The sequence below is a fragment of the Perognathus longimembris genome, chromosome 28 (assembly GCF_023159225.1).
Source record: "Perognathus longimembris pacificus isolate PPM17 chromosome 28, ASM2315922v1, whole genome shotgun sequence".
NCBI lineage: Eukaryota > Metazoa > Chordata > Mammalia > Rodentia > Heteromyidae > Perognathus > Perognathus longimembris.
This window is the reverse complement of record NC_063188.1, coordinates 59,988,155-60,001,265: the sequence shown is the minus strand read 5'-3', so window position 1 is coordinate 60,001,265 and position 13,111 is coordinate 59,988,155. Positions and strand designations below refer to the sequence as shown.

At 48.4% G+C, this 13,111-nt stretch overlaps 2 protein-coding genes across 8 annotated transcripts in view; one reads left to right on the top strand and one right to left on the bottom strand.

Moving 5' to 3' along the window:
- Positions 1 to 13,111, top strand: part of Nhsl2 (NHS like 2) — a 272,880-nt gene that overhangs the window by 243,725 nt on the left and 16,044 nt on the right. For 3 of the 7 annotated variants that reach the window (XM_048335808.1, XM_048335809.1, XM_048335811.1), the window contains one exon: positions 11,355 to 11,510. The exons of the other annotated variants lie outside the window; for them this stretch is intronic. In XM_048335808.1, the coding sequence (XP_048191765.1) occupies positions 11,355 to 11,510 (156 nt within the window). The remainder of the gene's footprint in view (positions 1 to 11,354; positions 11,511 to 13,111) is intronic. 7 annotated transcript variants of the gene reach the window in all.
- Rtl5 (retrotransposon Gag like 5) lies at positions 8,262 to 11,348 on the bottom strand. The gene has a single exon (XM_048335820.1). The coding sequence runs from the start codon at positions 10,797 to 10,799 to the stop codon at positions 9,072 to 9,074; it is 1,728 nt and encodes a 575-aa protein (XP_048191777.1). The 5' UTR covers positions 10,800 to 11,348; the 3' UTR covers positions 8,262 to 9,071.

Sequence of the window (13,111 nt, the reverse complement as noted above, 5' to 3'; positions counted from 1 at the left end):
GGCCAAGTTGAGTGCTGAATGGGGTCAAAGGCAAGTAACACAAGCCAAGTCTTCCGGCTGTTCTGACTATATGTTTCTTGATCACAACCCAAACCATACTGCCCTGGTCAGCAAGGGACTCAACTGACAGGTGGGAAAGTTAGGAAGTCAGGAAAAGGCATTTAGGTTTTGGCACAAATGCTGATTGTGACGAGTATCCTGGGGTGCCTGATCCAGTTGGTAATCTTCCCCATCCCCTCTCTCTGCAAGCCCAAAGTCTGGCTTGGGTGCTAGAGTAAAACATTACTTATTTCCGAAAATGTCAGAGCCAATAACAAATCCATTTCAAGATTATTTCTAGACTGATGAGAACTCAATCGCTCCTCCAAAACAGGTCTCAAATTTTTTTTGTTTTGTTTTGCTTTTTGCCAGTCCTGGGGCTTGAACTCAGGGCCTGGACACTGTCCCTGGCTTCTTTTTGCTCAAGGCTACCACTCTGCCACTTGAGCCACATTGCCACTTCTGGATTTTTCTATATATGTGGTTCTGGGGAATTGAACCCAGGGCTTCATGTATATGAGGCAAGCACTCAACCACTTGGCCATATTCCCACCCCCAGGTCTCAATTTTAAAATGGAACAAACCCCAGGAATATTTTCCTGGCATGGGAATGGCAAAAGTCTGTCTTTGGGATGAGTATGTGGAAGGCTTGAAACTTTAACCAAGTATAACAGCCCACCGTGCACTGTTATCACCACCACCAACAACAACCATCACCACCACCCCCAACTTAGGACAAGAGGAAAAAGGCCTGCCAAACTTCAAGATTGCTGTAAGCAGCTCTTGAAAGAGAAACCACACACTTTTCCTTCTGCCAGCCCCCAGCTGTCCCCACCACCCACATTGTCCTTTGTCTAACACTCTGGGTCAGAGCTTCTTAAACTGCTCTCTATAGACTTCCAGCTATGTATGGGGCCCACTAGGAAATTGGATCCAAAAGTGATCTGATTGTTTCTCCAAGATCCACAAACAAAAAGTGAGCATTTCCTTGAATTAGGAATGTAATCAGAAAACTACTAAAGTATCAACAGTAACAAATCTGGGTGCGTCATACCTGTCATTCTAACTACCTAGGAGACTGAGATCTGAGGCTCTCAGTTCACTGTTCCAAGCCAGCCCAGGAAGGAAAGTCTATGAGATTATTATCTCCATTTAACTACCAAAAAGCTGAAAGTAGAGCTGTGGCTCAAGTGGTAGAGCACTAGCCTTGAGCAAAATGAAGACTGTGCCCTCTATCTTGGAGCTCTCCAGTCCTTGGGCCTTTTATTTTTCTATTTTTCTTTTCTTTTTCTGATGCTAGGATTTGAACTCAGACTTCACACTTGCTAAGCATGTGATCAACCATTTGAATCATGCCCCAGTCCATTTTTTCTTTAGTTGTTTTTTTGGCTAGAGCCTCCCATTTTTGCTTACTACCAGCATAGAACCATGGTCCTCCTACCTATGCCTCTTTTTTAGCTGGGAATATAAAAATAAACTGAGGTCTCACTAACATTTTACCTGCGCTGGTCTTGAGCCATTGTCCCATTCTCTCCCTGTCGAGTAGCTGAGATTACAGGAATGACCCAGCCTTTATTGGTTTGTTTTGGTTTTTGTTTTGTTTTCTTGAGATCAGATCTTTCTATGCAGCCAGGAACTCAATGATCATGTTGTCTTCAGCCTCCTAAATTCTGGAATTACAAGCATGGGTTATCACACTCAGCTGTTATATCAGGGTACAGGACTTTGCCTATTTTTCTGTAGGGTTTTAAAACATTTGCATTCTTGTGTTATGACATGAGGCAGCTTCAGCTCTCTATTCCTTATTTTTCTTTTGTGTGTGTCACTACTGGGTCTTTAACTCAGGGTATTCAACTTTTGCTTGCCTTTTTCTGTTCATGGCTTATGCTCTACCACTTGAGCCATGCTTCTCATTCTGGCTTTTTATTGGTTAATTTATACATGAAAGTCTCTCAGATTTGTCTACCCAGGCTGCGTTTGAATCATGATCCTCAAATCTCAGCCTCCTAAGTAGCTAGGATTACAGGCGTGAGCCACCAGCACTCAGGTGGAAGTAATCTTTGGAAGGCAGCTATGCTCACCACTATACCACCAACACACCTATGGAAGTAATCTTTGAATTAATTTTTGAGTTGGAATGGGACTAGAAGTATTTGTCAATTTTTTCTTTTCCTTTCTCTTTCCTTTCCTTTCCTATTTCCTTTCTTTTCTTTCCTGAAACAAGGGTTTTGCTGTGTTGTACAGGGTACTCTTGAACTCCTGGGCTGGACTCCTGCGTGAGTCTCCCAAGTAGCTAAGTTCTACAGTAGCTGAGACTACAGGCATGTGTCACCACATTGGTATATTTGTATGGGTTTTTTTTTTTTTTGCCAGTCCTGGGGCTTGAACTCAGGGCCTGAGTTTCTTTTGCTCAAGGCTAGCGCTCTACCACTTGACTATGGACACTGTAAGCTACTCCAGTAGTCCAGAAGGAAAATGAAGAGAGACTAAACTGATGTGGGGGCTGAGGAAAATGGCTGAAACTTCAATACACTCTCTAGCTGCCCCCATCCCCAAATAGTCCTCATCCCTGCACAACAAGTGAGGAATTGCTAATGGCACTGCCCTCCTTGGGTTCCATTGTCCTTAGGTCCCCCAAAGAAGGCATGGCTCTTCTGAGCCACACAGGGCCATTTCCCAGGCGTCATGTCTTACATATCAGCCACTTTCTCCAGGGAGCAGCCAGGACACAACTTTCTAGTGCACCATCTGCCCCACCCCTTGACGAGATTGGCTGAGGAAAGGGAACCAGGTTCCGCTTGTGGTGTGTGGCAGACAGGAAGAGGAGGGGGGATGAAGGGAGCATGTCAGGGCCTGCTTTGTCAAAGGATGTAGCCACCCTGTTAAGCCTTTAAGAGACTGTTTTCTTCTAAGTAGGTCCTACCGTTACCAAGGCAACCCAGGCAACTGAGAACTCTGGGCTTTCTGGGTTTTGTGTTTCTCCCTGGAATCCCTGGGGAAAAGTGGCCTGCTAAGTTTTCCCTGTCTGGGAAGGATACAGGAAGTGCTAGCCAGAGGTGGCACCTGCCTCCCACCCCACCCCCACAGTTTGGAGATAGTCTTGTAATTGCTGGCTCTCCTCCAGTCCCAGGAGCCAGTTCTGGCCATCAAGAACACAAGTTTAGACTTCAATAGACCTGGTTTCTGGGGGCCAGACATCTGCACCCACTCTGAGGCAACCTTTCTCAAGACGGTGTCAGAAAGTGCCCAATTAGCGTGAGCTCCTATTAAACCCTGAAAGGTATACACACAGATACATACTTAGATATACACATATACATGCAGTCATATAGTTGTGTGTGTATATAAATGTATGTATTTCCTGATCATTTACTATGTAAGAATTCTGGGCCTATTTCTGCTGTGGGAGCTATATGGGAAGGCTCCAAACTAAATTAACCATTAAATGTCACCTGGACTGCTTAGTCCCCAAGCCTCTGTTCTACACTGTGCTGGGCTGGCATTAAATTGCTTAGAGTGCTTTTAAGAAATGGAATTGTTGGCAATTCTGATCCAAGGGGCCTAGATGAGGAAAGAGGTATGAAGCACTGATCCTGGATGTCAGACTGTTTGGGATGACTTTGAGCCAGTTGGAGTGACCTCATAGACTCCTATTTCTTCAGTAAAAGGAACAGAGAAATGCGCAACAAAGATTTTCTCTGCCCTACTCCATGCACTGAGAAGAGGGTTTGGGGAATCCCTCACCATTCTTGTCACCCCTCTACTGCTCCCATTGGTCTCCTCTTCCTTTCTTATGTTCTGGTAGTTTCTTACTCATGGAAGGCAAAGGCTTATGTGAGCTGCCATATAGTACCTGGGGACTGGGCAGCCAGGATTCCAGATGGGACCTTTCCACCTCTGTACAGTGGCAGCATCCCAGGAAGGCATTAGTATCTTGGATAGCCCACTAGGCTATCAGTACACACTGAGCTCCGCCCACCCCCATGAGCACTCTCCTTCCTTCCTTCCTTCCTTCCTTCCTTCCTTCCTCCCTCCCTCCCTCCCTCCCTCCCTCCCTTCCTCCCTCCCTCCCTCCCTCCCTCCCTTCCTTCCTTCCTTCGTTTTTGTGCAGGTCCTGGGACTGAGCTTTTTGTTGTTCAAGGCTACCACTCTACCACTTGAGACATAGCTCCACTTTTGGCTTTTTTGGTAGTTAATTGGAAATAAGAGCCTCACAGACTTTCCTGTTTCAGATGGCTTTGAAGTGTGATCCTCAGATCTTAGCCTCTTGAGTAGCTAGGATTATAGACATGAGCCCCAGCACCCATCCATCATATGGTCTTTCTCATGAGCTTCTACTCAGCCTTGTCTCACCCACTCTTCTCACTCAGACACAGTGAATGGGAAGTGCATAAGCACTTGGTTTTCTAAACCTTCCAGGTAAGAGAGGTATTTTGGCTCTTGATTCCATTTTGGGTCAAATCTTCCAGTCCTCTAAGCTTTATTTCATCCCCAGATATCCTTAACAGGTTGCATCTTTCTTCATTTATTTATTGTACCACAGTGCTGAGATCCTATTGAGTACTTGCCACATGTTGCAATCCTGTGGAGTCAAGGTGACTAAACAAGTTAGGAAGGCTTAACCCAAGAGGGGTGGGTAATGTGTAAGATACCAAATGGACTTAGTAGCAGGACTGCATTGGAACTCTGAACTTTCTTCCCTGCCCCCACAGTGCTTATGGCTGCAAGATTGGGGCAAGGCTCATTCTATTACTTTAACCACACCTGATCTGATTGGCCATTGTAGAGCCTGGACTCACCCCTACCTGCGACATCAAGAGAAATTTCAGATATTCTGGGTACCTTTCTGGTCCTCCACCACCACCACTCACGCCTATGAGGGAGCCAAAGTGATCACTGAGACAGCCATGGCCTCATATCCCTTCCTCTCCCCATAAGGCCCAGTTATCCCCATGGCCAGCACTGTCACTTGGCCAGTCCAACTGGGAAAGAGCTTCCCTAAAATAACTGCCATTTGGCTAGCCCCTTAGTCTTCGGTCTTAGGTTCCTCCGTGGAGCCTATAATCTCTAACTAGCTTCCTCCACTCTAAAAGGAGACACCATTACCTGCCTAGCTAGCTAGTTCTGGAAATGCAGGACATCTACCCAGAAACACGCTGATTTTCCTCCCTCCCTTCTTCTCAGAGGGCCAAGGCAGACATGTCTGTGAAACTAGAGGTTTATCAACTGGAATCCTGAAGTAAGGAGGAGGCATGGAAGGGAGGAACCAGGACACTAACACAGCCTGTCAAAACAATAGGACACTGAGTGGGGCTGTGTCCCTGGAGCAAATAAGCATAGCTGTGTCCACTCCTAGAGGACACCTGTGGGCAGTGACTCCTAAGCCTCAATGTAATTATCTGGGAGGGGGGATGGAGAGAATGGGGCCTAACCAGCCCTAGGATGGTTATGAGGCTGAAACAGGATAATAGACATGAAGTGCCCAGCACATTACTCACAACTAACTAGAAAGGACTCATTCCCACAGCCTTCTCCAGGGGAAAAAAGTCCAATTTATGTCTGGGAAACTTGAGCAAGTCCTAGAATGTGATTCAGTTTCTTCTGAGCTCACAGTCTGCCAGGAACAGGAAGATCTTGCTGGCAGGGTCCTTGTGGGAACTGCTCTGGGGATTTGCATCCAAATCAGCACCAGCTAGCTCACTGGCATCCCATGGCGCCATCTAGTGCCCAAAAGTGGAAGAGCCTTCCCTGCCTGATTTTCCTCCCTCTTTGCATTCCGTGTGTGTGTGTGTGTGTGTGTGTGTGTGTGTGTGTGTGTGGCTTCCACTTCCCTCCCATCCACTTCCCTCCTACCCATTTATGCATAGGATGTAGGCTTGTCCCTTGAGCCTATCTTGGCCTCAGTTTCTTCACGCAAGATTCCAAGGTTCCATTGTAGCCCTACTTCGGCCTGGGTACCTAGAAAATAAGCACTGCTGCCTATTTGTCTACAACTATGCTTGCTCAATAACACAGAGAGAAGTGGAGCTGTGGCTCAAAATGGTAGAGTTCTAGCCCTGAGTTCAAGCCCCACAATTGACAAAAAAAAAATCAATAACAGACTGACACGATCATTACACACCCTTTATATTTTTATTGAGGAGAGAAAGCTTTAGCATACAGAGCAATTTCTTATCTTCACGACAAAGTAGTACAACGATAACACAATAATAACAATAACACATTTGTTTCAAAGTGGTTTCTTCCAGAGCCTCTGGGAATCCTTGGGCTACTTCCATCCCCTTGCATGCATTTCCCACCCACCCACCCACCCACCCTCATCCCTCTCTCAAACCCAAGGAAGTACCCAAAGCCCACAGTTTTTCTTACAGATTTTGTGGCTGTCATAGCACAAGTACTGAAGATCTGGGAAAGGGAGAAGAACGTCAAAGAAAAGTCCAAGCCCTCTCTGTCCCCAGAGGTCTGGATACCAGCTCACTGTTCATCTGCTCTCTCCCGAGCTGAGGCTATGTGGGTTCAGAGTGAGAAGCACCATGGGAACAGGCAGGGCCTGTGCTGAAAGCCCCTGGAGGGGGTGCAAGGCACCTGTCCTTTTCACATCTCCACAAGCACATGAACAGCAGGGCCAGCATGATGACATCAGCAAACAGGGTCCACAGCCTTGATGAATAGCAGTTCCCCTTCTGGAACTTTCACCTGAGGAAATAAGCTGAAAAATAGACAAAGCCATCTTCATAAGGTTGTTTGCTCCTGCTTTAGTGAGAATGAGGAGAAAACAGACAATTTAAATGTCTAACAAAAGGGTACTTAATACTTCAGTTTGACCAACTGCATAGGAGGCAGCTATTTTAAACTCTGCTGATTAGGAGCTAGAGCTAGCAAGGTGATCTTAACTTTGAAAGAATGTACTAGAAGGAAAGGTAGCAAGTATTGGCATCTATGTGGTGGGATTCTGAATGGGGGAGTATATTTCATCCTTAGGCGTGTTCTGTATTTTCCAAATTTTCTATAATGACTATATATTACTCTTCTCTTTGGGAGAGCTTCTGAAAAGGCAGCAACAAGTTATAGGAACCTAATTCCACTGGTCTCCAGGTTGAGAAACAAGTGATAAACAAGAGAGTCTTACCTCCTACCGATGATCAACGATCTCACCCAAAACCAGTCTGAGGACTGGGTCTCTCTGTGACTCCTCTTCCTCCAGCTCCTTCCTCTGGCATCCAGGCCCCAAATCCTAAGGCTGGCCTGAGGTTATCTGTCAGACTCCAGCAGGGAACAGAGACTCCATTTACTATATTTTCTTCCCTCTGGCCAGATACTTGGGCTGCACTCATGTAGACAGTTCAGTGTCTAGAGGCAACCCAGGCCAGCAGTAGATTTGACTGGCATTTTGTGACCAGAAGTGACATAGTAAATGTGCAGTTTTCATTGCAGAAGCAGAGTTTTCTGGACCCAAGATGAGCAGCAGATCTGTTTATAAGGGCATCTACATTTGCTCCTGGAAGCCATAGGGTTTCCTACAAGGCATTCATCCCCTTAAGCTACTAGGCAGTCACCCCTTAAGCTATGCTGCAGAATCAAAGTATAGCAGTAGACTGGGGAACTGACCCTCAAATGAGAGCCATGAATGTGTCTGACCACACAGCTGCAATGATGCTAGCACCAACCTTCCTCTATCCTCTCAGATCTAAGGAATCCTTAGAGTTAGAGGAAGTTAAGAGCAGGTCATGGAGACTGACTCTTTCTCTCTCTCTCTCTCTCTCTCTCTCTCTCTCTCTCTCTCTCTCTCTCTCTCTCTCTCGTTGTCATGGATGGAAAGGCCCATGAGGCCTTCCTCTACAGCAAGGACCACCTCTAGGAGTCTCCTGCCACAGGCTTTTGGCTGGGGGCTACAGTCCAAGGCCTGGCAGAGGGAGGAGGACCCTGTCCCTAAAGCAAGTCACCCTTACAAATGTCAAAATGAGTTGTGTATCTTCTTCCTCCTCCTTCTTGTCCACTCCCAAGTGCCTACCCTTTGGGCAGCATCAAGAATAAGAGTGGAGGGGCTGGGAATATGGCCTAGTGGCAAGAGCACTTGCCTCCTACACATGAAGCTCTCGGTTCGATTCCCCAGCACCACATATATGGAAAACAGCCAGAAGGGGCGCTGTGGCTCAGGTGGCAGAGTGCTAGCCTTGAGCGGGAAGAAGCCAGGGACAGTGCTCAGGCCCTGAGTCCAAGGCCCAGGACTGGCCAAAAAAAAAAAAAAGAATAAGAGTGGAGACTGTCATGTTAAGCTCCATCAGCCGAGGGGTGTCCAGTAGGGCAGTGTGATTACAGAAGGTCCTAAATTTGGCCAAGCTAGCCTCAAAGTCTTGAGACAGACAGAGGCTTGAGAGGAGGTAAGTACAGGTACTGGAAGTGGATCCAGCCTGCCATAGTCAGCCAGATGCAAATAAGTCTCAGTCAAGGTGTCCATTTGGCATGCAGCCTTGTACACTCTCACTGTAAATTTCTCTCCCAGACCCTTTGGCTGAAAGTGTGGCATGATACAGTGTGGGCTTCTAGGTATATTTCTTGGTGCCATCCTGCTTGCTATCAGTTCTATCTAGTAAGTGGTCACAGTGGCTTTGAGAGTTCAGTGTAGACTGTCCTTTCAATCATTGGGGAAGATCAATGAGGCATTGGGTGAAGTCTCAGTCAGCCAATCAGGATAATACTGTAGAACACAGTGCAGAGAAAGTCACGAGAGGCGAGGGTTTAGAACAACTAGAAGGGAACACAAAGGGGTGACCAGTTCATCAAGGCCCAAAAACTTGCTCTCCAGCTTGTAGTGAGACTGAGCCAAACACGTGGCAAAAGGACAGATACTGCTGTCCTCTCCTTTCCCAGGTGACTTTGGTTGGACATATATCACTCTCTGGTCAGGGCTGCAAGGTGGTCTAGAATTCTGCAGAAGGACTGGTCAGTAGGCAGGGTAGGTCTGGCAGCAATAGCAGGGGAGGGAGACACAAAAGAAGGGTGTGTTCTGGGTGGCCAACTCACCCCTGCATTCACACGCGAATTCGGCCACGAGCAGCTCGGTGGCCCCCCTGTCTTGGAGTGAGGCGGAATAGCACTGGGGGGCGTCTTCGAATTTGGCGCTGACCCAAGCGACCTGCACGGCGAATCAGTGGTGGAGAGCTATAGAATGGAGAATTGGTACCTGGAAGGCCCTCCAGAAGTGGAACTCGATTCTGGTTCCTCCGTCTACTGGAATGTATTATGGGAGGTGACATGCCCAGGAAATTCTCAGCATGGTAGCCAATCGTGGAGCTAGTCTGGGTTGAAGTGTCCACAAGGACAGGCTCCTCCATTTCTATCAGCTCCTCGGGTAGGCCATGATGGTAGTGGTGGTGGTAGTGATGGTGGCCTGAGTGATGGATCTCCACACTCTCTTGCTCCTGCTCTGAATCCTGGCTGTCAACCTCAATTACATCTTCATCCTCATTGTCATCATCATCCACATTCTTGCTTATCTCCTCTTTCTGTTTCAGCTCCTCGTCCTCTTCCTCCTCTTCCTCCTCCTCCTCATCTCCCTCCTCATCCTGATATTCATCCTCCTCATCCTCATTCATTTCTTCCTCCTCCTTCCTCATTTCCTCCTCCTCTTCTTCTTCCCCCATCTCCTGGTGGAAAACCCTCATGTGTTTCCCCATGTCCTTCAGATAAAGCCTGTTACCACTTTCCTCTTCACCCTCATCCTCACAGTAGTGTTCTTCATCTTCGTTTTCATCCTCATTAGGGCTGGGAGTAAAAGGGAAGAAGACATTGCGAACCCCAGGAAGTGGGATTGGCTTGGGTACACGTACCTTCCTTTCTATTTCCACACACTCGAGAATCAGCTCATCCAGGTCAGCCATTTCAGTGCACCACAAAAGCTCCTTGCGGAAGAATTCCGAAAGGCCTTTGAGAAATTGGTTTTTGAGACGACAGTCATCCCAAGACAAGAACTGGGCTAGAAACTGAAATGCATCTGCATAGCTGCCCAGGGTACAGTCTCCCTGCTTGAGCTTGCGTATGGCCTTCTTAGCCACGCGCGGGGGGATGGGGCCACAGAATTCTTTACGGATTTCATCCAGGAAGCGCGGGAAGTTGGCATGCAGGGAGCTTCCTTCCTGGGTGACTGAGATAGCCCAGTCCCTAGCTTCCCCTGTGAAATAGGAGATCAGAAAGGCCACCTTTTCAGCACCTCCAGAGAAATGATCCTCATGATCAGCTATAAAGGTCTCCAAGTGCATCAGAAATTCAGCTAGATAGACTGGGTCGCCTGAAAACGGCTCTATGTCGGGCCGCTCTAGGAGTGGCAGAAAGGCCTGCGGGGGCGGCTCCTTGGACACTGGGCATAGCAGCTCAGTGGGGGGCGAACTGACTGACACAGGAGGGTCAGTGGACTCGTCCGGATTGGTGTAATCCTGAACCACATTAATCAAAAGATCATCCGAGACATACTCTGGATCGGTGCGTGGGGGAGGCCAGCACAAGAAGGGCACTTCTTCCTCTGGAGTGGGGTCAGTTTCATTGAGCGGGAACTCAAAGTTCTCTTCAGTAAGGACAGGCACTATGGGCACTGGCCAGCGGATGTAGCTTGAGACATTGCTCCGCAAAGAATTAACCTCGGCCAGGGCTCTTCCCAGCTGCAGGCCCAAACTGGCATTCTCCCCACGAAGGGCATTTAATTCTTCTCGCAAGGCTACATTTGCCAAGCGGAGGCTATTGAGGTTTCCTGCCGCCTCGGACATCTCGACTAGCTCTGGGGTTCCGAGGCTCTGGCAGTGGGGGTAGGGAGCTCGGGGCCGCTGGTGGAGGCAGAAATGGGGAGGCAGGGAGCGAGAGGAGACCGAAGTGCGGCAGAGGGGCACAGCAAGGCCGGGCCACACCCACTGGGGCGAGCACCTAGGAGCTTGGGGGCGCAGAGCCCCGCAGCTCGGCCCCGGACGCGTTACCTCTTTGGCAGGGTTCACAGAAGACAGCGGTAGGGCAGGCCAGCAGGTGTGATGTTGTATGGACACTGGCGTGGCGACTCAGCAGCAGTGGCAGCGACCGGGATTGCTGAAGGGCCGAGGCCCATCGAGGCCGGCACAGCGGGGTGGGAGCGGACTGCGGCAGGATCTGTCGTGGAAAAATCTTGCGGACCACAATTTCCTGGGCCTTTTAAACGCAGCCAGACATCTACATACACCACGCCCTGAAGGGCGGATCTTCGGGGAGCATGGGTGCCCATTGGCTGGCGCCGCTGCTCCCCCCGCCCCCTCGCCTCGTCTCCGGTGCCTCTCACTGACTCTCTCCTTCCCTAGCTGCAGCTAACTCGGGTCGGGAAAATTCGACAGCGACTGCCCACTCGAGGTCGTCATGGCGACAGCCAGTGAACGTGTTTCTCTCCTCGGGCAGGCCCCCGAGTGTAGAGGAACTGCTTCGCGAGGCGCAGCTCAATCTCCAGAGCCTGTTACAAGGTACTCAGAGGGAGGGGGGCTGCTGCCAGAGCCCAAAGGCCAGTTGAGCAACACAGCAGCAGGAGAGAGACAAGAAGAGTCACAGAACCAGTGAGAGAAAAAGGACAGAATACCTGTCGAAAATCAAAGCACATAATTTCCATCTTTTTTTTCACTTTCCAGACTGATGATTCTTAATTCTGTTTCCAAGTTTGTCTTATCACCTCCCCCATTGTTCAATTATGATGGTACATCGTACATTGTAGAGGCTGAGGCAGGGCAATCAAGCCCTTCTCAGAGTGAGCAGAGTGTTTTGGGGAAATCCCACAATGTGGGCCACAGATCCCCCCAGACCTCTTCCTGCCACAGTTGCCCCTGCCTTTGGAATCCTGGCAACTGAAGATAAAAGGGGCAACAATGTCAAGATCTCTAACTCTGGGCTTCACTCTGCTCCTGCATTAGGCTTGTCCACATGCCTCCTGTGTAGCTAACTGCCTCACCAACGGTTAAGGGCAATAAATAGCACCCAAAGTTTCCTATATCATACTCAGCCAGACTGAGCTTCTCCAAGTACATCACATCTCTCTGGTCTGGGGATGTAGCTCAGTGGTTGAACACTTGCCTACCAGAGACCCTGGGTGCCCTGAAGTCCATCCTCAGCACCTCACAAATGAACTAGTTACTGCCCATTGGGCTTCCAAAAGCACCTGGCATAGAGCTGAATTCCCCCAAGGGTGCCAAGTGAGTCTCCCAACTGGGCTTCCAATCATCATAACCCCCACTTCCCTGCCTGGGTAGGGATAATCTTAGAGAAGAAAGAGGTCAAGGAACACCAAGAGCCTTGTGTTCAGATAACAAAGTGCCACCACACATAGAGTCAGTATGTTCTGTGCTGCTGCCAGAGGCGAAGTTAAGGTTATTGTGTAGGCACCCAGAGGGAGAAAGATTCTGCCTCCAGAACAAACTTCTCTGACATGTCTGACAGCCCCAACTGTCCATAGAGACAGTGAGCATCTTTGGAAGGGGGAATCGCCTCCTTTCCTTCAGTTGTATGCACTAAGGCTGGTAAACATCTTAAATGGGCTCTAAGTACCCAGCAGGATGTTAAACTGGAGACTTCTGAGAACAAGCCCAAGTCTCTATGATTCTAAACATCTGTTTCAAAGCACATACAGCCATGAATGTTCTTTCTTACATTTTCTTCTTATCTAAACCATCACTTCAGTCAACCCCATTCAAATCTTATGCATCCCTCTTACTCTTTGATGATGCCTCTGATCTTCACCTTCTTCTGCAACTATCTTCCCTCTCCTTCTTAGGCCTGACCCCACCTACAGTGGACCATGCCTACAAAAACTCAAGAGTTCTTCCAGCTGGGCTTGCTGGTGCATGCCAATAATCTCAGCACTTAAGAGGTTAAGGAAAGATATCACAACTTCAAGTCCAGCCTGGACTACGTAGTGAGATCTCTGTCATAAAATTTAAAAGAAAAAGTCTGTCTTATTTTTTTTAAGTTCTTGGTTTCAAAGACAATTCTCCAAACAATATCCTAGTACAAATTCTTTCTTTCACACAGATCAATTCCTTGGTAGGGTTGCAAGAAATCTGAAGAGCTACAGAGC